At 44.5% G+C, this 24,575-nt stretch overlaps 1 protein-coding gene across 1 annotated transcript; it reads left to right on the top strand.

Annotated features, from left to right (window-relative positions):
* The first annotated feature begins 2,473 nt into the window (after positions 1-2,473).
* LOC135565144 (casein kinase II subunit alpha'-like) lies at positions 2,474-23,203 on the top strand. The gene is given in 12 exon segments (XM_065011205.1): positions 2,474-3,538; positions 3,925-4,036; positions 4,874-4,975; positions 5,865-5,915; positions 7,670-7,729; positions 7,900-7,983; positions 15,596-15,706; positions 18,451-18,481; positions 19,246-19,342; positions 20,188-20,327; positions 22,329-22,413; positions 22,726-23,203. Coding segments are annotated over 11 exon segments (963 nt in total). The 5' UTR covers positions 2,474-3,434; the 3' UTR covers positions 22,400-22,413; positions 22,726-23,203.
* Positions 23,204-24,575: the final 1,372 nt, after the last annotated feature.

Below are 24,575 nucleotides of genomic sequence, written 5' to 3'. Positions count from 1 at the left end.
TACGTACTGTTTGTACATAAATATTACACGCTAACATATTAACAAACTTAGTGGTAGAAGTTGTCAAAATGTGTTGAAGAACTGCTTCTGCTACCTGCTTTTCTACCCAGTTGAGTTGACATTGTTTTGTGTTTTTGTATTTAATAAGCAAAAAGGGGTGTGGAGGACATCCTCCGGTCCGGTGGCATTGTCCTCCGACAGGTGGGATCACTCCTACGCTACGCTCGTCCCTCAACCCACAGAGCAGACAGTTGGTCGTAAGACAACGGCCCACTGGTTTTTGTTTAAACCAGTAATGTCTACATCTGGATTTCAACCTAGCAGTTATGTGATTTAAAAAAAATAATTAAAAAAATCAATCTCTTTATCATGATTTTCAGTTGGACATGTTGGCCTTGGTTTGTGCCTAGGAGGTCTTCATGTAAACCCTGCCAAGTTAGGGTCCCAATTGCACAAATTGTTCCCTCAGTTGCCCCTGAAATAGCTGTGAGAGGACTTTTATGTTAGTATGTCTATATGTTGAGGTGGAGAAGAAGGAGAAAAATAGTATGTGATTATGTATGCAAGTTTATACATATGTTTTTTTTTTATATATTGTTTTATGATAGTGTATTTGGAAGGAGAAAAAAAAGAAACCGTATGCTCACAATGTGTATTTGGAATGAGGATATGAAACTGAAAGGTTAGCAGTGAGAATGTCATGTGGTGGATTCATCCTTAATGGCACCCTATTCCCTATGTAGTATACCAGGGTCTCTGGTCAAAAGTAGTGCAAGCTATAGGGAGTAGGGTGCAACTTGGGAAGAAGTTTTATGTTTGACCCGGGTAGGATGATGAGGTAGTCAAGCACTTGTGTCTGCAGCTAGGCTATGAGCGTGTTTGACCCTTGTGTCTGCAGCTAGGCTATGAGCATGTTTGACCCTTGTGTCTGCAGCTAGGCTATGAGCGTGTTTGACCCTTGTGTCTGCAGCTAGGCTATGAGCGTGTTTGACCCTTGTGTCTGCAGCTAGGCTATGAGCGTGTTTGACACTTGTGTCTGCAGCTAGGCTATGAGCGTGTTTGACCCTTGTGTCTGCAGCTAGGCTATGAGCGTGTTTGACCCTTGTGTCTGCAGCTAGGCTATGAGCGTGTTTGACACTTGTGTCTGCAGCTAGGCTATGAGCGTGTTTGACCCTTGTGTCTGCAGCTAGGCTATGAGCGTGTTTGACCCTTGTGTCTGCAGCTAGGCTATGAGCGTGTTTGACCCTTGTGTCTGCAGCTAGGCTATGAGCGTGTTTGACCCTTGTGTCTGCAGCTAGGCTATGAGCGTGTTTGACCCTTGTGTCTGCAGCTAGGCTATGAGCGTGTTTGACCCTTGTGTCTGCAGCTAGGCTATGAGCGTGTTTGACCCTTGTGTCTGCAGCTAGGCTATGAGTGTGTTTGACACTTGTGTCTGCAGCTAGGCTATGAGCGTGTTTGACCCTTGTGTCTGCAGCTCTGACCCTTGTGTCTGCAGCTAGGCTATGAGCGTGTTTGACCCTTGTGTCTGCAGCTAGGCTATGAGCGTGTTTGACCCTTGTGTCTGCAGCTAGGCTATGAGCGTGTTTGACATCGCAGCCAAAACATTTTTTAAAGGCGTGAACGACTAATCTACAAATCACCTTGAATCATAAGTAACTACTCAAATGTTAGTTGCAGATCGGTCAGTCGGTCACCATTTCCCCATGATGCATCACGGTTTTGATGCTCTCGACAGGCCTTCTGCATGCCAACGCTGGTCAAATATGTCCCAGTCTGTGCGTCTGCCTCTGCTGCCATCAATTTTTGTCAACTGGGAGATATAGACGATGACATCATTCTGTGGCTTAGTCTGTGTAGGCTACATTCAATCTTGAATGATATGTACAGTATATCATGTTCATATACACACTGCACTAACAAAATAAACACATCTTACAATATTATTGTTTTACAGTATTTGTGTTCGCTTAAATACACTGGACAGTAACTTACCACACATTCGAGAGGGGGCAAAGTACTACTAGTTCTTGACAGAAAAGGAAGTTCTTGACAGAAAACAGGAAATGGTCTCATACACAAACACAATACTTCAATGCACATGGAAATGTTGTCCACTAGGTGCACATTTTTTAATTATCAGGTACCGAGGTGGAATTACAACACACCACACCTGAAAGGAAACTGCATGTGAATATTGAGAGTGATCATGTGACTATTTTGGTACGTATTTCAGAGTTTCACTAGATATTTGCCAGAAATGTTTATATACATTTACTTAGTCAAATAAGATATAGTTTATGTTTCAATAAAGCAATTGCTAGGTTAAAAATGTGTGGTATATCTTTAAACGAAACCCGCTACAAATGGAACCCCTGCTGGTTAGAATGTGGCCGGTAACAAGACAGAGTAGTGATCTTTGGGCCGCTACATCAACGACTCCAATAGTGGCTCCAATGTTGCGTTTTGGGGAGGGGGGGTCACTGGCGACTACTTCCGGGTGAGTTTTTTTTTTTTGTTGCAACGGAGTCCACAGCAGCAGCAGCTACGACTTGAACGACGGAGTCTTCTTAGGAATTAATATTTAAGCTAAACCTATTAGCCAGACTCAAAAACATATTCGAGCGGTTTCAAGTGTCATATTCTCAGGCATTTTTTCTCCAACTTTGCGCCCTGGACAGGGTGCCACCGCAAGCCCAAATACATGTCGCTGGACTTCCTACCCGAGTGCGCTGCTAGCTAGCTAACAGTAGCAGGCTAGCTAACGACAATCATTTCTACAGTAACGTACATGTAGCGAGACGGGATTTCACGTCTTTTCTAAACCAACTGACCATTGTTAAATAACTTATTATCGCCACTCAAGCTTGCTGTTTGATATTGTACTTATGTTGGCTTATCGTATTCGTTTACGTTAGTATTGTGATGAACACTGGGGCCCAACTTAGCTGGTTAGCATCTAGGCTAACTAGCTAACTTATCTTGCTTATACCAGAGGGGTCTGTCAAATTCAATTAGCTTGCCCAGCTCTCGGCCTCGTGAATAGCTTTTTAAACCATTTCTCGATTTGAGTTACTAGCTAGCTGTCCGATATTGAATCCTTATTGCCAATTGTGTTAGTCTACCTCGTCCTCTTTCCCCTTTCTCCTGTCGCCTCCCTGAAACTGGCGGTCCACCATAGCATCTTGCCAAACAGGCTGTTCAGGTGCATCAGGCACTCGCTCATCGTAGCTTTGACAATCCGCACAGCAAGTGCTGCCGACTGCGGTCACCACCTACGGACGAAAGTAGCCCAAACCAATGTTAGGCCATCTTACACGGAGTTAACTAAATCTAGTGTCCCCGAAAGTCGGTGCCCTGCCTTCCAATTTCGCGCCAAGAAGAGTAGTATTGTTGTGGAAGGTGAGCCCCATCAGCACCGGGCGTCCAAGCTCGCGATGCCCCCTCCTACGGTCAGCAGTAAAGCTCGGGTCTACACCGATGTCAACACGCAGAAGACCAGGGACTACTGGGACTACGATGCACACGTGCCAAGCTGGAGGTAAAGAAGGATGTAGCTATTCTACTAACTGTTAGTCACTAGGGTTCTCTAATTCTGGAGAGTTGGGTGCGGCACGCTTTCATTCCAAGCCTACAGGGTTTGATCAAACGTCTGTTTATCACTCAGTTGCTCTTCAGGACAGGAGTTAGGAGAACCCTGTTGTAAATGTGTATTAATCCCTTCCAGATAATCTGGAGAATAACCCTACTGCATGCATGTACTCCTACCATTTCCCCCCACTGGTCTCTTCTCAGGATTCTCTTGTTCTTCTCTCTCCAGTAATCAGGACAACCTGGTCTCTTCTCAGGATTTCTCTTGTTCTTCTCTCTCCAGTAATCAGGACAACCTGGTCTCTTCTCAGGATTCTCTTGTTCTTCTCTCTCCAGTAACCAGGACAACTACCAGCTGGTGCGTAAGCTGGGCCGGGGTAAATACAGCGAGGTGTTTGAAGCGGTCAACGTCAGTAACAATGAGAAAGTGGTGGTTAAAATCCTCAAGGTGAGCTGCTGTCATTTTTTCAATGTGTTTTGAATGTTTTTTTTTTCCCCGTAGGTGTATACAATGGAGTTAATAGGCCCCTCAACCTAGACATGTGGCCCCCCGACTTAAAACAGTTGGCCTTCAGTTGAACGGCGTCATATTCGTTAGTGCACACACACAATTTTTTTATTTTACTAGGCAAGTCAGTTAAGAACAAATTCTTATTTTCGATGACTGCCTAGGAACAGTGGACAGAACGACAGATTTGTACCTTGTCAGCTCGGGGATTTGAACTTGCAACCTTCCGGTCACTAGTCCAACGCTCTAACCACTAGGCTACCCTGCCGCCTCTACGCTCTAACCACTAGGCTACCCTGCCGCCCCTCCGCTCTAACCACTAGGCCACCCTGCCGCCCCTCCGGCTACCCTCTAACCACTAGGCTACCCTGCCGCCCCTCCGCTCTAACCACTAGGCTACCCTGCCGCCCCCCGCTCTAACCACTAGGCTACCCTGCCGCCCCTCCGCTCTAACCACTAGGCTACCCTGCCGCCCCTCCGCTCTAACCACTAGGCTACCCTGCCGCCCCTCCGCTCTAACCACTAGGCTACCCTGCCGCCCCTCCGCTCTAACCACTAGGCTACCCTGCCGCCCCTCCGCTCTAACCACTAGGCTACCCTGCCGCCCCTCCGCTCTAACCACTAGGCTACCCTGCCGCCCCAATAGAGTGTGTAGAGTTAAGTTTCGGTCCAATTGTGTCCGTTTGGTACTGAAGAATTACGACCCTGCCTGTTTCAGGCTTTGAGGGTCTTTTTTTGTTGTGTTAAGTTTGGGAAATGATTGAACTCTTGTTTCAGCCTGTCAAGAAGAAGAAGATCAAGCGAGAGATTAAGATCCTGGAGAACTTGCGTGGTGGAACCAACATCATCCGCCTGGTGGACACAGTGAAGGATCCTGTGGTATGTCTCTCTCTCTTGTAGAAATATCATCTCTAGAAGGGGCTTAGAGCCTCAAACAATCACAAATTGACTGGTAAACTGGCAATGGCTGCCAGTCATCCCATAATGACATCAATGATTTGGCCTGTTCTATAGATTCCATTTATGTGGTCTCTCCGGTCAGCCCCAATACTCCCTTCTATAGATTATATTTCTGTAGTCTCTCTGGTCAGCCCCAGTACTCCCTTCTACAGATTATATTTCTGTGGTCTCTGGTCAGCCCCAGTACTCCCTTCTATAGATTATGTTTCTGTGGTCTCTGGTCAGCCCCAGTACTCCCTTCTATAGATTATATATCTGTGGTCTCTGGTAAGCCCCAGCTCCATTGGGTGCATGTTTATTTGCATTTAGGGGTGTGACCTCCCCTCCACGAAAAGGGAATTAATGAGCCCACATCGTCACAGTGAGGTTCTGACTAACAGATTTTACATTTCAGTTATTTAGCAGACTCTTATCCAGAGCCTCTCACAGTTAGCTAGGTAAGACAACCACCTATCACAGTCATAGTAAGTAAAACTTTTTCTCAAAGCCCGCTATCAGCAAAGTTAAACTTTAGAATGAGAGACTCCCCCCCCTGATGAAGGCTATTTGGACAATGTTGGTGATAAATCCCACAAGCAAGGAGAGAGATGAGTGTGAGACTGTTTTCATTGTAATGTCTCTCTCATCCAGTTTATTTACCTTTAGTGGTGTGCTGCTCTGCTTCTGTTTGAAATGTATGCTGGTGATTGTGTCCTCAACAATAGAACTCTCTCTCACTGCCATCTTGTTCTTTATTAATGGAGGATGAATTCTCCCATCTTGTTCTTTATTAATGGAGGATGAATTCTCCCATCTTGTCTCTCTGCAGTCTAGAACGCCGGCACTTGTCTTTGAGTGCATCAATAACACAGATTTTAAGGTACTGATGTTTGGTGAATATCATGCATTTGTGTGAAACCACTACAACATTATATTTTTTTTAAAGTTGCTGATCTCTCTCTAAGGTCATTGTCTGTTTGAAACGTTAAGACATGAAAATATACTGCTATCATCTAACAAATACTTTTTTCATCTGTAAATGTTTTAAAAGTAACATTGCATTCCGAAAGGTTTCAGACCCCTTGACCTTTTTCCACATTTTGTCACAGCGCTATTCTAAAAATTCATTACATTTGAAGAAAGAATACAATCTACACACAGTATCCCATAATGACAAAGCAAAAACAAAATGTTTAGCATTTTTTTTGCGAAACAAAACAAAATATCACATTTACGTAAGTATTCAGACCATTTACTCAATACTTTGTTGAAGCACCGTTGGCAGCGATTACAGCCTTGAGTCTTGGGTATGACGCTACAAGCTTCACTTGTATTTGGGGAGTTTCTCCCGTTCTTCTCTGAAGATTCTCTCAAAGCTCTGTCAGGTTGGATATGGGAAGCGTCGCTGCACATCTATTTTCAGGTCTTAACAGAGACGTTCGATCAGGTTCAAGTCTGGGCTCTGGCTCGGCCACTCAAGGACATTGAGACTTGTCCCAAAGCCACTCCTGTGTTCTGTTGGGTGTGTGCTTTGGGTTGTTGTCCTTTTGGAAGGTGAACTTTTGCCCCGGTCTGAGGTCCTCTGCGCTCTGGAGCAAGTTTTCATCAAGGATCTCTCTGTACTTTGCTCCGTTCATCTTTCCCTCGATCCTGCCTCGTCTCCCAGTCCCTGCCGCTGAAAATCATCCCCAGAGCATGTTGCTGCCGCTACCATTCCTCACTGTAGGGATGGTGCCAGGTTTCCTCTAGAGGTGACGCTTGGAATTCAGACCAATCAGTTACATTTTGGTTTCATCAGACCAGAGAAAATGGTCAGTCTTTAGGCGCCCATTGGCAAACTCCAAGCAAGCTGTCTTGTGCCTTTTACTGAGTGGCTTCTGTCTGGCCACCCTACCGTAAAGGCCAGATTGGTGGAGTGCTGCATAGATGGTTGTCCTTCTAGAAGGTTCTCCCATCTCCACAGAGGAACTCTGACAGAGCTCTAGAGTGACCATTGGGTTCTTGGTCACCTCCCTGACCGAGGCCCTTCTCCCCCGATTGCTCAGTTTGTCCGGGCGGCCAGCTCTAGGAAGATTCTTGGTGGTTCCAAACTTGTTTAATTTAAGAATGATGGAGGCCACTGTGTTCTTGGGGACCTTCAATGCTGCATACATTTTTTGTTGGTACCCTTCCCTAGATCTGTGCCTCGACACCATCCTGTCTCGGAGCTCTACGGACATGTCCTTCAACCTCATGGCTTGGTTTTTGCTCTGACATGCACTGTCCACTGTCGGACATGTTTTATATAGCCATGTGTGTGCATGTCTGATCAATTGAATTTACCACAGGTGGGCTCCAATCAAGCTGTAGAAACATCTCAAGGATGATCAATGGAAACTGGATTCACCTGAGATATTTCGAGTCTCAAAGCAAAGGTTCTGAATACTTATGTAAAAAAAAAATGTACATTTCCGAATTTAACAAAACCAGTTTTTGGTTTGTCATTATGGGGTCTTGTGTGTAGATTGAGGACATTTCTTTTTTTCTTTAATACATTTTAGAATAAGGCTGTAACAAAATGTGGAAAAAGTCAAGTGGTATGAATACTTTCCAAATGCACTGTAGGTTAACTTTTTGTTTTAATTTCATTCACAGGAACTTTACCAGAAGTTAACAGACTTTGATATTCGTTTCTATGTGTATGAGCTTCTCAAGGTAAGGGAAACTGGCAGGTCCCCTTGCTTGGCTCTGTTGCATCCCACTTTTCAAATAATTTGGCTTCAATTTGTTTCCATTGACATGTTTTGGGGGGTCAAGAGGGCCTGAGTCTTCAGATAAAGGCTGTGTCGTCTAGACTGTGTTGTCCTTTGTGTTGTCTCCTACAGGCTCTGGACTACTGCCATAGCATGGGGATCATGCACAGGGACGTCAAACCACACAATGTCATGATCGACCACCAGACGAGAAAGGTAGCCATCCGATCATCTTTATTTAAACAGGTTATTCTCATTGAGATACAATCTGGAGAGACCTAGGAGCAACATCAAACACTCCAGGGTTGGGGTTTCTTCATTTCCTGATTTTTGAGGATTTCTGGTTTCGCTGACATCATCCTCTATTCATACATGATGGAAGTTGGCCCCGCCCCCAAACAATATTCTCTTTTTTGTCCTGGTTCTCTACAGGGTTAAAAAAATATATATATTTAACCTTTTATTTTTGTCAGGGAGTCCTACTGAGACCAAGGTTTCTTTTACAGATGAGAAACATGGTCATAAAAAAACAAACGCATTCATCAGTAATAATGTATAATCAGCTTCTTGAATTGACCCAGAGACACCAACACATTCATCAGTAATAATGTCCTCAATCAGCTTCTTGAATTGACGCAGAGACACCAACACATTCATCAGTAATAATGTATAATCAGCTTCTTGAATTGACCCAGAGACACCAACACATTCATCAGTAATAATGTATAATCAGCTTCTTGAATTGACCCAGAGACACCAACACATTCATCAGTAATAATGTATAATCAGCTTCTTGAATTGACCCAAAGACACCAACACATTCATCAGTAATAATGTCCTCAATCAGCTTCTTGAATTGACCCAGAGACACCAACACATTCATCAGTAATAATGTCCTCAATCAGCTTCTTGAATTGACCCAGAGACACCAACACATTCATCAGTAATAATGTCCTCAATCAGCTTCTTGAATTGACCCAGAGACACCAACACATTCATCAGTAATAATGTATAATCAGCTTCTTGAATTGACCCAAAGACACCAACACATTCATCAGTAATAATGTCAGCTTCTTGAATTGACCCAGAATCAGCTTCATCAGTAATAATGTATAATCAGCTTGAATTGACCCAGAGACACCAACACATTCATCAGTAATAATGTATAATCAGCTTCTTGAATTGACCCAGAGACACCAACACATTCATCAGTAATAATGTCCTCAATCAGCTTCTTGAATTGACCCAGAGAAATCAACACATTCATCAGTAATAATGTCCTCAATCAGCTTCTTGAATTGACCCAGAGACACCAACACATTCATCAGTAATAATGTCCTCAATCAGCTTCTTGAATTGACCCAGAGACACCAACACATTCATCAGTAATAATGTCCTCAATCAGCTTCTTGAATTGACCCAGAGACACCAACACATTCATCAGTAATAATGTCCTAATCAGCTTCTTGAATTGACCCAGAGACACCAACACATTCATCAGTAATAATGTCCTCAATCAGCTTCTTGAATTGACCCAGAGACACCAACACATTCATCAGTAATAATGTCCTCAATCAGCTTCTTGAATTGACCCAGAGACACCAACACATTCATCAGTAATAATGTATAATCAGCTTCTTGAATTGACCCAGAGACACCAACACATTCATCAGTAATAATGTCCTCAATCAGCTTCTTGAATTGACCCAGAGACACCAACACATTCATCAGTAATAATGTATAATCAGCTTCTTGAATTGACCCAGAGACACCAACACATTCATCAGTAATAATGTATAATCAGCTTCTTGAATTGACCCAGAGACACCAACACATTCACATTCATCAGTAATAATGTCCTCAATCAGCTTCTTGAATTGACCCAGAGACACCAACACATTCATCAGTAATAATGTCCTCAATCAGCTTCTTGAATTGACCCAGAGACACCAACACATTCATCAGTAATAATGTCCTCAATCAGCTTCTTGAATTGACCCAGAGACACCAACACATTCATCAGTAATAATGTCCTCAATCAGCTTCTTGAATTGACCCAGAGACACCAACAATTCATCAGTAATCAAAAATGGCAAAACGGAAGGTGGATAATCAGCTTCTTGAATTGACCCAGAGACACCAACACATTCATCAGTTCTTGAATTGACCTCTGTTCAGTCAACACATCAATCAATCAGCCCGCTTCTTGAATTGACCCAGAGACACCAACACATTCATCAGTAATAATGTATAATCAGCTTCTTTCTGAATTGACCATCAGAGACACCAACAGAGGAGTTTTTGGCATTCATCAGTAATAATGTCTAATCAGCTTCTTGAATTGACACAGAGACACCAACACATTCATCAGTAATAATGTCCTCAATCAGCTTCTTGAATTGACCCAGAGACACCAACACATCACATTTTTGAATATTGTTCCACAAATACAGTGGAGGAAAAAAAACTACAAGCTGGTTTACCTATAACTCAATACAGACCGAATGAATTTTCCAGACTTATCCACTCATGTCTAGAGGTTAGTAATGATGTTAGGTACAGTGAGTTTTTTTTTGTTGTTAAAAGGCTTTATGAATGAAAACACAGAAATGTATCATCCTACGTGATATCAGAGACGGCCAGACCAACTTCACCGTAGAGAATGTGGTGATGAGCAGTAAAACTGTCGACCCGCAAAAAATAAATCAAATAACATTTTATGTTATGAGTACAACAGGTGTAGACTTCACTGTGAAATGTTTCCTCTCCCAGCAATGCAGAGGTAAATGAAAATAACAATAACAAGGCTGCATGCAAGGAGTACCGGTTCCAATATACTTATGTAACTTAGATATTTCTGATTCATTTTCAATACATTTTGCGAACGTGTAATTCCCCCCCTACCCTTCACTTTGTTATTATGGTATGTGTAGAGGTGAGAAAAAAATAATTGAATCCATTTAGAATTCATGCTGTAACACAACAAAATGTGGAATAAGTCAAGGGATATGAATACTTTCTGAAGGCAATGTACATGTGGGTAACTAGGGGTGGCTAGGGGGGGGTGGCTGGCTAGGTGGTAACTAGGGGTAGCTGGGGGTAACTAGGTGGGTGGTAACTAGGGGGTAACTAGGGGGTGGCTAACTAGGGGTGGCTAGGTGGTAACTAGGGGGTGGCTAGGTGGTAACTAGGGGGTGGCTAGGTGGTAACTAGGGGGTGGCTAGGTGGTAACTAGGGGGTAACTAGGGGTGGCTAGGGTGTAACTAGGGGTGGCTAGGGGGTAACTAGGGGTGGCTAGGGGTAACTAGTGGGTAGCTAGGTGGTAACTAGGGGTAGCTAGGTGGTAAAAGGCAGGATAGATAATACAGTAGCAGAGTGTGGCTACAGTCCAGTGAGTGTGCATAGAGCCAGTGGAAGAATGTAAGTGCAAACAAGGGAGTCAATGCAAATAGTCTGGTTAGCCGTTTGATTAACTGTTGAGCACAGGGTTTCCGTTAGCCGGCGTTTGGCCAATTTACATTTCTGATGTTGTTGAAAAACGGATATAAATTGGCACTCTGGCCAATTGTCCGGTAGAAGAAGATCCCGGTTTAGAAATAATACTTATTTTTAGCCTATTCATTGACGGTAATACCAGTCGATGGAAACACATTTGACTAGTCCTGCCTATCGGTCTAGTGGTTAATTTAGTGGATATTTTTATTTTACCTTTATTTAACTAGGCAAGTCAGTTAAGAACAAATTCTTATTTTCAATGACTGCCTAGGAACAGTGGGTTAACTGCCTGTTCAGGGGCAGAACGACAGATTTGTACCTTGTCAGCTCGGGGATTTGAACTTGCAACCTTCCGGTTACTAGTCCACCGCTCTAACCACTAGGCTACCCTGCCGCCCCGGGGGTGAGGTGTAGTACAGTATATTCGTTATGCGTCTTATCACACCGTACACATGCAGAGCCTTTGAGGGGATTGTCTGTCAGGACAGCATCTCCAACGGCAACAGAAGGCAGGCTTCATCACCTCACACACCACTTTGCAGTGAGCTGGAGGCAGTATGCGTTTTAGGAAACATTAACTTAATTGTTTGAGACTTGAATGTTTAGGTTTCTTTTTTACTACCAATGAGGCATGTCTTACCTTGCTTCAAAGTAGCCTAGTCAATCACAACATATCCTTGGAGGCTATTTATTTTATATCAACTTTCTTTCCTTGTCCAGGAGCCAAAGGCACAATCCTGGTCATAGTAGCGACCCGTGGTAGTTGTTGGTAATCCTGGTCATATTAGCGACCCGTGCTAGTTGTTGATAATCCTGGTCATATTAGCGACCCGTGCTAGTTGTTGATAATCCTGGTCATAGTAGCGACCCGTGGTAGTTGTTGGTAATCCTGGTCATATTAGCGACCCGTGGTAGTTGTTGGTAATCCTGGTCATATTAGCGACCCGTGCTAGTTGTTGATAATCCTGGTCATATTAGCGACCCGTGATAGTTGTTGGTAATCCTGGTCATATTAGCGACCCGTGGTAGTTGTTGGTAATCCTGGTCATATTAGCGACCCGTGCTAGTTGTTGATAATCCTGGTCATATTAGCGACCCGTGCTAGTTGTTGGTAATCCTGGTCATAGTAGCGACCCGTGGTAGTTGTTGATAATCCTGGTCATATTAATGACCCGTGGTAGTTGTTGGTAATCCTGGTCATAGTAGCGACCCGTGGTAGTTGTTGGTAATCCTGGTCATATTAGCGACCCGTGGTAGTTGTTGGTAATCCTGGTCATATTAGCGACCCGTGCTAGTTGTTGATAATCCTGGTCATATTAGCGACCCGTGCTAGTTGTTGATAATCCTGGTCATATTAGCGACCCGTGGTAGTTGTTGGTAATCCTGGTCATATTAGCGACCCGTGGTAGTTGTTGGTAATCCTGGTCATATTAGCGACCCGTGCTAGTTGTTGATAATCCTGGTCATATTAGCGACCCGTGATAGTTGTTGGTAATCCTGGTCATATTAGCGACCCGTGGTAGTTGTTGGTAATCCTGGTCATATTAGCGACCCGTGCTAGTTGTTGATAATCCTGGTCATATTAGCGACCCGTGCTAGTTGTTGATAATCCTGGTCATATTAGCGACCCGTGGTAGTTGTTGGTAATCCTGGTCATATTAGCGACCCGTGGTAGTTGTTGATAATCCTGGTCATATCAGCGACCTGTGGTAGTTGTTGGTAATCCTGGTCATATCAGCGACCCGTGGTAGTTGTTGGTAATCCTGGTCATATAAGCGACCCGTGGTAGTTGTTGGTAATCCTGGTCATATTAGCGACCCGTGGTAGTTGTAGATAATCCTGGTCATATTAGCGACCCGTGGTAGTTGTTGGTAATCCTGGTCATATAAGCGACCCGTGGTAGTTGTTGGTAATCCTGGTCATATTAGCGACCCGTGCTAGTTGTTGGTAATCCTGGTCATATTAGGGACCCGTGCTAGTTGTTGGTAATCCTGGTCATATCAGCGACCCGTGGTAGTTGTTGGTAATCCTGGTCATATTAGCGACCCGTGGTAGTTGTTGGTAATCCTGGTCATAGTAGCGACCCGTGGTAGTTTACATTTACATTACATTTAAGTCATTTAGCAGACGCTCTTATCCAGAGCGACTTACAGATTGGTGCATTCACCTTATGACATCCAGTGGAACAGTGGTAGTTGTTGATAATCCTGGTCATATTAGCGGCCCGTGGTAGTTGTTGATAATCCTGGTCATATTAATGACCCGTGGTAGTTGTTGATAATCCTGGTCATATTAGCGACCCGTGGTAGTTGTTGATAATCCTGGTCATATTAGCGACCCGTGGTAGTTGTTGATAATCCTGGTCATATTATATTAGCGACCCGTGGTAGTTGTTGATAATCCTGGTCATATTATATTAGCGACCCGTGGTAGTTGTTGATATCCTGGTCATATTATATTAGCGACCCGTGGTAGTTGTTGATAATCCTGGTCATATTAATGACCCGTGGAACAGGGTTGTCGTTAAAACCAACAGGAGGGTACCTCTCCAGGAACAGGGTTGGAGTTACAACTTACAGGAGGGTAGCTCTCCAGGAACAGGGTTGGAGTTAAAACCTACAGGAGGGTACCTCTCCAGGAACAGGGTTGGAGTTACAACCTACAGGAGGGTATCTCTCCAGGAACAGGGTTGGAGTTACAACCTACAGGAGGGTACCTCTCCAGGAACAGGGTTGGAGTTAAAACCTACAGGAGGGTAGCTCTCCAGGAACAGGGTTGTAAACCCCTGATATAGATGTCACCATAATCTAGAACCGGTAGGAACATCTACTGAATAATCTGCTTTCGACTATTTAGCGAGAGGCAGGACCTATTTCTATATAAGACGCCCATTTTTTAATAATGTATGTTATAATAAACACCATTCCTGCCCCTGTTCCCTACTAATCTAGGCCAGTGTTTCCCAAATAGCTGTCCTCATAGCAGCCGGAGCTGCAGCTAATTTCTCCTGGGTCAGAAGCAGAGCAACAACACTGTTGTTTTATCAGCAGGGTCACAGAACCTGTGTCCCAAATATCACCTGAAGTGTACACTCGATTTGTCCCTCTTACAACCGTCCGCAAGTCTCACAAAGCTTACATTGTTGTGCTACACGAATTCAGCAGTAATCAGTCATCTTCTCACTGTAATGTAATGTAATTGGATTGGTGGATGCATAGGTTAGTGGGAGTTCCTACCATATTTGTTACGCCTGTCGTTTCCTTTCAGAATCAGTCAAGGGAAGTAAACAAGGTCACACTTTGGGAGGAAGAAGAGATAATTGGGTCTCATCCAGAGAGGGAACTTCAGAAGGTGCTAAATGGGTCAGGGTATGGCACCAAAACGCTGTGTAGATGGAGAGGGGGGGTCCAGGGTGGGGCAGGCTGTCATGGTTCTGTTTCGCCACCAGGTGGCAGTAATGGAGCTGCAGCAAGCAAACACAAAGCTGAAGGCCAAGATTTTTAAAAATGGTTTTAACCTTTTTATTTAACTAGGCAAGTCAGTTAAGGACAAATTCTTATTTTAGAAATGACGGCCTACACCGGCCAAACACGAACGGCGCTGGGCCAATTGTGCGCAGCCCTATGGGACTCTCAATCACGGCCGGTTGTGATACAGCCTAGATTCGAACCAGGGTGTCTGTAGTGACGCCTCTAGAGCTGAGATGCAGTGCCTTAGACCTGCTGTGCCACTCGGGATCCCTTCAAATTAAAGATGAGTGTAGAGAATCACTGTAGCATCTAAACCGCAGTGAAACATATTTTTCATGACCTAAAATATTGTATTTTCAGCTGTTTTTTGAAGCAAATCTGAAAGTTAAAGACGCAAAAAAACGAAACGTAAGAACTAGAAGCATAGAAATAGCACCCATAGAATAGATCTTAGACTTGCGTTCAATTAAGAATGACAGATCTGTAACACACGTTTCTATGTGAATTTGGTCTGGTCGTCCTAGAAGTGACATTTTTGCAGCTTTATGGATTAAATCCTTTTTTCAACTTCAATAACCAACTGAATGTTCAATTGTATAAATTTAAAATGATCTGTTTAATATTCAGACTATTTTCAACTGAATTCCTTTACCTCCTTTTACTGTTTTTCAAAATGTAAATTGATCCCGAACATACTGTAGATCCGTAGTTCCCAGATGGTCCACTAGTTGGTGGGTCAGAAGGACATTTTGAAAAGGCTTAGAAGGCAGGTTAACACAATGCAAAACAGGAAGCTCTGCTTCTGTAGATGTCACACTGCCCTAAAACCCCCTCTAATTCCTCTGTCTCTCTCTGTCTCTCAGCTGCGTCTCATAGACTGGGGTCTGGCTGAGTTCTACCACCCAGCTCAGGAATACAACGTCAGAGTGGCCTCCCGTTATTTTAAAGGACCGGAGCTGCTAGTGGATTATCAGGTAGACACTAGTTAATAACACACCTCCCACTACTTACACAATGTGGACTATCAGGTAGACACTAGTTAATAACACTACTTACACAATGTGGACTATCAGGTAGACACTAGTTAATAACACTACTTACACAATGTGGACTATCAGGTAGACACTAGTTATTAACACACCTCCCACTACTTACACAATGTGGACTATCAGGTAGACACTAGTTATTAACACTGCTTACACAATGTGGACATCCCACATACCCTGCAGTACATCACGATGCACGTTTTGCTTTAATACTGGTTACATCAACACATGTATCTGTCTGCTAGCATGAGTATGTTCAATAGTAGTATGTTTACAGGTGTACCAATGCATCTGTGCTGTCCTTGGTGTTTGTAGCTATAACACTACAGTCTGGACATGTGGACTCAGGCTGCATGTTAATAACATGATCTTCCTGAAAGAGCCGTTCTTCCATGTGCCAGGACACACTAGTTAAGGTAACACACTTACACACAGGACTATCAGGTAGACACTCAGGTAGACACTACACACATCAGGACAACTACGATCAGGTACACACACACACTACAGGTACACACTACGTTAGGTAACACTACTTACACAAGGGACTATCAGGTAGACACTAGTTAACACACACACAATGTGGACTACAACTCAGGTACACACACACACACAGGACAACTGTGGACTATCAGGTACACACACACACAGGACAACTTACATCAGGTACACTACACACAACAGGACAATCACACACACACACCACTACAGGACAACTAGACGATCAGGTACACACACACACACAGGACAACTACGATCAGGTACACACACACACACAGGACAATGTGGACGATCAGGTAGACACTAGTTACACACACACACACAGGACAACACAATGTGGACTATCAGGTACACACACACAACACAGGACACTTCACAATGTGGATCAGGTAGACACACAACACTACAGGACAAATGTGGACTATCAGGTAGACACACACACACACACAGGACAACTACGATCAGGTACACACACACACAGGACACAATACGACTAAGGTAGACACTACACACAGGACAACTACTACTTACACACACAATGTGGACTACAGGACACACTAGATCAGGTACACACACACACACAATGGACATCATCAGGTACACACAACACACAGGACAACTGGACTATCAGGTAGACACAGTTAATAACACTACTTACAAATGTGGACTATCAGGTCAGGTACACTACACACACACAGGACACTACGATCAGGTACACACACACACAGGACAATGTACGATCAGGTACACTTGTTAATAACACACACACACAGGACAACTGTGATCAGGTAGACACTTGTTATGGTCCACACACAGGACATCAGGTACGATCAGGTACACACACACACAATGTGGACTATCAGGTACACACTAGTTAATAACAACCTCTGACTACTTACATCAATGACTATCAGGTACACACACAACACACACACAATGTGGGACTATCAGGTACACTAGTTAACACACACACAGGACAATGTGGACTATCAGGTACACACACACACACACAATGTGGACTATCAGGTAGACACTAGTTACAACACTACACACAATGTGGACTATCAGGTAGACACAGGTACACACACCTCCCACTACACACAATGTGGGACTATCAGGTACACACATTAACACACAGGGTACACACTACGTTATTAATCAGGTACACACACACACTACAGGACAACACACACAGGACAACTGGACTATCAGGTACACACACACACACAGGACAACTACTACAACTACGATCAGGTACACACACAGGACAACTACGATCAGGTACACACACACACACAGGACAACTACGATCAGGTACACACACACACACAGGACAACTACGATCAGGTACACACACACACACACAGGACAACTACGATCAGGTACACACACACACACACAATGGGAACTACGATCAGGTACACACACACACACACACACGATCAGGTACACACACACACACAGGGCAACTACGATCAGGTACACACACACACACACAGGATCAACTACGATCAGGTACACACACACACTACGATCAGGGCACACTTACACAAGGCAACTACGATCAGGTACACACACACACACACAACTACATCACACTACACAGGGCAACTACGATCAGGTACACACACACAGGGCAACTACACACAGGACAACTACGATCAGGTACACACACACACACACAGGGCAACTACGATCAGGTACACACACACACACACAGGAACTACGATCAGGTACACACACACACACACAGGACAACTACTATCAGGTACACACACACACACACACAGGGCAACTACGATCAGGTACACACACACACACACACAGGGAACTATCAGGTACACACACACACACAGGGCAACTACGATCAGGTACACACTACACACACAGCTCACAAGTGGACTATCAGGTAGACACTAGTAACACACATACAACTACATACAGGTACACACACACACACACTTACAACTGTGGGACACACTACGATTCAGGTACATCAACACATGTTTTTGTATATATATTTAATTTAGTTGTATGGACAACAGGGACCACATGAATACACACTATGAACAGGTACACACACACACACACATGTAGAAGGTGGCACACACATGCTACATGTGTTCTCAGGTACACTGACTGTCACACCATGTTGTGGCAACTACGATCAGGTTCTTGGGACAGATGGGCAACTACGATCAGGTACACACACACACACTGGACACTACGTTTCAGGTACCTCCTGGGACAGTAAACTACGATCAGGTACACACAGGGCACACACACACATGCTCAACTACGATCAGGTACACACACACAGGCAACTACGATCAGGTACACACACACACACACACATGCCAGGCAACTACGATCAGGTACACACACACACACACAGGGCAACTGATCAGGTACACTCACACACACACAGGGCAACTGGGATCAGGTACACACACACCACAGGGCAACTACGATCAGGTACACACACACACACACAGGGCAACTACGTGGTACACACACATCACACATCACAGGTTCTGTTGTTTCAACTACGATCAGGTACACACAATACACACAGGGCAGTATCAGGTACAACACACACACACAGGGCAACTACGATCAGGTACACACACACACACACAGGGCAACTACGATCAGGTACACACACACACACACAGCTCCACACTACACTAGTCCATGATACTATGCTTGTATGTAATACCACAGTGTGAAATGGCGTCATTGGGAGTGGGACCAGTCACTAGTGAGGTCATCACTTCTTCTATTGTCAAACATCCATGTTTTTTATTTATATATATATTTAATGCAGGACCTAGTTGTATATAATTACAACTAAATGACCACATGAATACACACTATGAACACGGTTCATCTTTGACGTAGAAGGTGTGGCTGTATGCTAGATGTGTGTCTCAACGTTCCTCTGACTGTCCCCATGTTGTGTCCAGCTGGTCCCTCCCTGTTTCTTGGGACAGATGAGCTGTTCGGCTACCTACACAAGTACCACATTGAGCTGGACACGCGTTTCAAAGACCTCCTGGGACAGTAAGTACCACTAGGGGTGTAGCACAGGGCTAGCCTGGCCCCTTCATCTGTTCATGCTCTCGTCAAGTCTATTGCTCATTGAAAAGCCAAACAATTTGACAGAGCACTGACATGCCAGAAACACTGTCACTCGGGTGGGGCTGCTGTTGAGGGCTGCTGGGGTGGTATTCAGTGGCTCTATTGGGATTCGTTTTAGTGCAGTGGGTGGGCACTGTTTGTTTACTTCTGTAGATACCACTGTGCTAGCCTCTACCGTGTGGAATGTTTCAGATAGAAATAGATTGTGTAGAAATCCACATCCCAGTGTTCTGTTGTTTCTGTGTTACCCTGAAGGACATGGAATACAAAGTATAGATCCAATCACCTTCACATTTTAGCCCCCCAGTCTCTCCTTTTATTGGATGTTTGTTCCCTTGGGAACGGCGATACTTGTGAAGCGATGTGTCAACATACCCCCCTCGGAACACAACCGTAGCGTTACATTTTGAAATGTTAAACTAAATAGTGTTTCTTATTGGACCAGATTAAGCAGGACCTCCCTGTTTCTTATTGGACCAGATCAAGCAGTACCTCCATGTTTCTTATTGGACCAGATTAAGCAGGACCTCCCTGTTTCTTATTGGACCAGATTCAAGCAGTACCTCCCTGTTTCTTATTGGACCAGATCAAGCAGTACCTCCCTGTTTCTTATTGGACCAGATTAAGCAGTACCTCCCTGTTTCTTATTGGACCAGATTAAGCAGCATCCATCCTTTTCTTATTGGACCAGATTAAGCAGTACCTCCCTGTTTCTTATTGCAGACCAGTTTAAGGATACACACCTCCCCCTCTCCTCCCCGAGGCAGACAGCATCCATGGGAGCAGTTTGTTCAGACAGAGAACCAGCACCTGGTGACCCCTGAGGCCCTGGACCTGCTGGACAAGCTGCTGTAAGATACACCACCAGCAGTCTGACCTGCTGAGGCCATGCAGCATCCATACTTCTGTAAGATACACACCTGTCTGTCTACCTGAGGCCATGCAGCATCCATACTTCTGTAAGATACACACCTGTCTGTCTACCTGAGGCCATGCAGCATCCATACTTCTGTAAGATACACACCTGTCTGTCTACCTGAGGCCATGCAGCATCCATACTTCTGTAGGATACACACCTGTCTGTCTACCTGAGGCCATGCAGCATCCATACTTCTGTAAGATACACACCTGTCTGTCTACCTGAGGCCATGCAGCATCCATACTTCTGTAAGATACACACTGTCTGTCTGTCTACCTGAGGCCATGCAGCATCCATACTTCTGTAGGATACACACCTGTCTGTCTGTCTGTCTACCTGATGCAGCATCCATACTTCTGTAGGATACACACCTGTCTGTCTGTCTACCTGAGGCCATGCAGCATCCATACTTCTGTAAGATACACACCTGTCTGTCTACCTGAGGCCATGCAGCATCCATACTTCTGTAAGATACACACCTGTCTGTCTACCTGAGGCCATGCAGCATCCATACTTCTGTAAGATACACACCTGTCTGTCTACCTGAGGCCATGCAGCATCCATACTTCTGTAAGATACACACCTGTCTGTCTACCTGAGGCCATGCAGCATCCATACTTCTGTAGGATACACACCTGTCTGTCTACTGCTGAGGCCATGCAGCATCCATACTTCTGTAGGATACACACCTGTCTGTCTACCTGAGGCCATGCAGCATCCATACTTCTGTAAGATACACACCTGTCTGTCTACCTGAGGCCATGCAGCAGATCCATACTTCTGTAGGATACACACCTGTCTGTCTACCTGAGGCCATGCAGCATCCATACTTCTGTAAGATACACACCTGTCTGTCTGTCTGTCTACCTGAGGCCATGCAGCATCCATACTTCTGTAAGATACACACCTGTCTGTCTACCTGAGGCCATGCAGCATCCATACTTCTGTAAGATACACACCTGTCTGTCTACCTGAGGCCATGCAGCATCCATACTTCTGTAAGATACACACCTGTCTGTCTACCTGAGGCCATGCAGCATCCATACTTCTGTAGGATACACACCTGTCTGTCTACCTGAGGCCATGCAGCATCCATACTTCTGTAAGATACACACCTGTCTGTCTACCTGAGGCCATGCAGCATCCATACTTCTGTAAGATACACACCTGTCTGTCTACCTGAGGCCATGCAGCATCCATACTTCTGTAAATGGGTCTCCTCTCCATGCTCCGCTCCACTCTGCTCATATCTTCTGCTGTGTGTGTTGATCATAAGGGGTCTACACAGTCTACTCTAACAGAGCCTACAGAGGTCTGTTTCCATCTCTCTGTACGTTGTTCCACCAACATTTTTAAGGCAGAATTTTTGGAACTCGACACAAACAGACCTCTGTCAGCCACATATCAGCTAATAGTTTTTTTAACTTGGCCGCCACATATCATCAACTAAAAGCCTCAAGTCTTTCGCTGTCTCTCTCCATCCCTGTCCATGGACTCAATGCTAGGCAGTGAAGTGCACTCATTCTGTGTCCAGTATGCAATTATTTATGCAAATGTACTTTTGTGATGTTGTGTAAATAGTTAGAAGCAGTTGAAACCCTTAAAGGGATGGTTCCAGATTTTGCCAATTAAAGGGATACTTTGGGATTTTGTCAGAGGCTATTTATGTACTTCCCCATAGTCAGTTGAATTTGTAGATACTATTTTTATGTTTCTGTGTCCAGTATGAAGGAAGTTGGAGGCATTTATGAGCCAATGCTAATTAGCATTAGCACAATGGCTGGAAGTCTATGGGTATCTGCTAGCATGCCTGCAGTAGTTAAAGGAATTTGCAAAAATCCAGAAGTATCCCTTTAAGCCTTTTTCATCTGACTGTAACATAACTTTATTGTAGAAATCTCTCACAGTCCCTTTAAACTTTGACCTGTACTGATGAAGAGTGAATTGGAAAGAGATGGTCTCCTGACTACCATGTTCTGTGTCCCTCAGATCCAGTGCTGAATGAACAGACCATCTCCAACACAGACACCAAGGCAATAAGTGGATCCAATGCAACATGATGGACAGAGAGGAGGTAACATACAGACACACAGAGTTCTCCCCAAAGAATGTTCGAGCGGCGCCACCTGGTGGACTGGCAGCGCCATTATGTAAAATAAAATACTTCAATATTTATGAGTAGATTGCAGGAAATGTCAGTTACAGGTGTTGAAAACACCTGCTCAGCTGCACCACCTTGATAAATAATCCTGGGGAGAACCCTGACATGTACACATTCTCACACCTGTCCACACACACACACCTGCACCTGCACAGAAACACCCAGATTGTAACAAGCCCAGACTTCCATTTTTTGATCGTGTCTCTATTCCTTCTTGCCGTCCAGGAAAACCTTTGTTACCTCAACTTGTGACCCTTTCGTGGCAGAAACGATCTGCCTCCAAGTCTACAGCCATACTGGAGCAAGAAGTCAACTTGCAACACACACAACACTCTTGGATTAAACCTAAATCTTTCACAACGTGGGTTCTAGCGTTGCTTGGCCCCAGTCACACACAACGTCTCAGATCCAAGCTATGAGGTGTGATATTGCCTCCTAGAACTGCCCCCCACCCCGAAATCCCTGCCCGCTCCCACCCCAGCTCAACTCCCCTGTTTTCAAATAAGCTGATGTCAGATGTGATACAGAGACTGACTCCAGGTCAGTTTGGCACTGGTGTTGTGTTGTGAGATGTGTGTTGGTCAGTATGGAGCTGCACTGGCCTGGGGTCAGAGCTATAATAGCACTGAGTGGCATGGAGGCTCTTTTCTGCTATGGATAGAACAAATACTATATTAAAGAGAATAAACCATTTTTATTTAAATGTTTTTGTGCCTGTTTTTATTTTTTATTATATGTTGTTTTCTGATTGATCAGTAGAAACCTAAATACTGACAGAGCATTCGGAAAGTATTCCAGACCCCTAGACTTTTTCCACATTTTGTTACGTTAAAGCCTTATTCTAAAATTGATTTCCCCGTTCAATCAACACACAACACCCCATAATTACAAGGCAAAGACTTACATTTATTTTAAAAAAATATTACAAAAGAAAAACAGACATTACATTTACATAAGTATTCAGACTTTTTACTCAGTACTTTGTTGAAGCACCTTTGGCAGCGATTACAGCCTTGAGTCTTGGGTATGACGCTACAAGCTTGGCACACCTGTATCTCTGCAGATCCTCTCAAGCCATGTCACCTGTATTTGGGAAGTTTCTCCCCTTCTCTGCACATCCTCTCAAGCTCTGTCAGGTTGGATGGGGAGTATCGCTGTACAGCTACTTTCAGGTCTCTCCAGAGATGTTTGACCGGGTTCAAGTCCAGGCTCTGGCAGGGCCACTCAAGGACATTCAGATACTTGTCCCAGTCTGACCTAGTTCCTGTTGGATGGTGAACCTTTACCCCAGTCTGAGGTCCAGAGCACTCTGCTGCAGGTTTTCATCAAGGATCTCTCTGTACATTGCTCTGTTTATCTTTGCCTTGATCCTGACTAGTCTCCCAGTCCCTGCCGCTGAAAAACATCCCCCACAGCAAGATGCTGCCACCACCATGCTTCACCGTATGGATGGTGCCTGGTTTTTCCCCAATGTGACGCTTGGCATTCAGGCAAAATAGTTCAATCTGGTTTCATCAGACCAGAGAACCTTGTATCTCGTGGTCAGTCTTTGGTCAGTCTAGGTTCCTTTTGGCAAACTCCAAGCGCACTATCGTGTGCCTTTTACTGAAGTCTGGCCACTCTACCATAAAGGCCTGATTGGTGGAGTGCTGCAGAGATGGGAGAACCTTCCAGAAGGACAACCATCTCCACAGACGAAATCTAGAGTTCTGTCACAGTGACCATCGGGTTCTTGGTCACCTCCCTGACCAAGGCCCTTCTCCCCTGATTGCTCAGTTTGGCAGGGCTGCCATCTCTAGGAAGAGTCTTGGTGGTTCCAAACTTCTTCCATTTAAGAATGATGGAGGCCACTGTGTTCTTGGGACCTTCAATGCTGTAGACATTTTTTGGTACCCTTCCCCAGATCGTTGCCTCAACACCATCCTGTCTCGGAGCTCTATGGACAATTGCTTTGACCTCATGTCTTGGTTTTTGCTCTGACATGCACTGTCAACTGTGGGACATTATATAGACAGGTGTGTGCCTTTCATGTCCAATCAAATGAATTTACCACAGGTGGTCTCCAATCAAATGAA

The sequence above is a fragment of the Oncorhynchus nerka genome, linkage group LG27 (genome assembly GCF_034236695.1).
Source record: "Oncorhynchus nerka isolate Pitt River linkage group LG27, Oner_Uvic_2.0, whole genome shotgun sequence".
NCBI classification, from domain to species: Eukaryota; Metazoa; Chordata; class Actinopteri; order Salmoniformes; family Salmonidae; genus Oncorhynchus; species Oncorhynchus nerka.
This window is presented reverse-complemented; position numbering and strand designations above follow the sequence as displayed.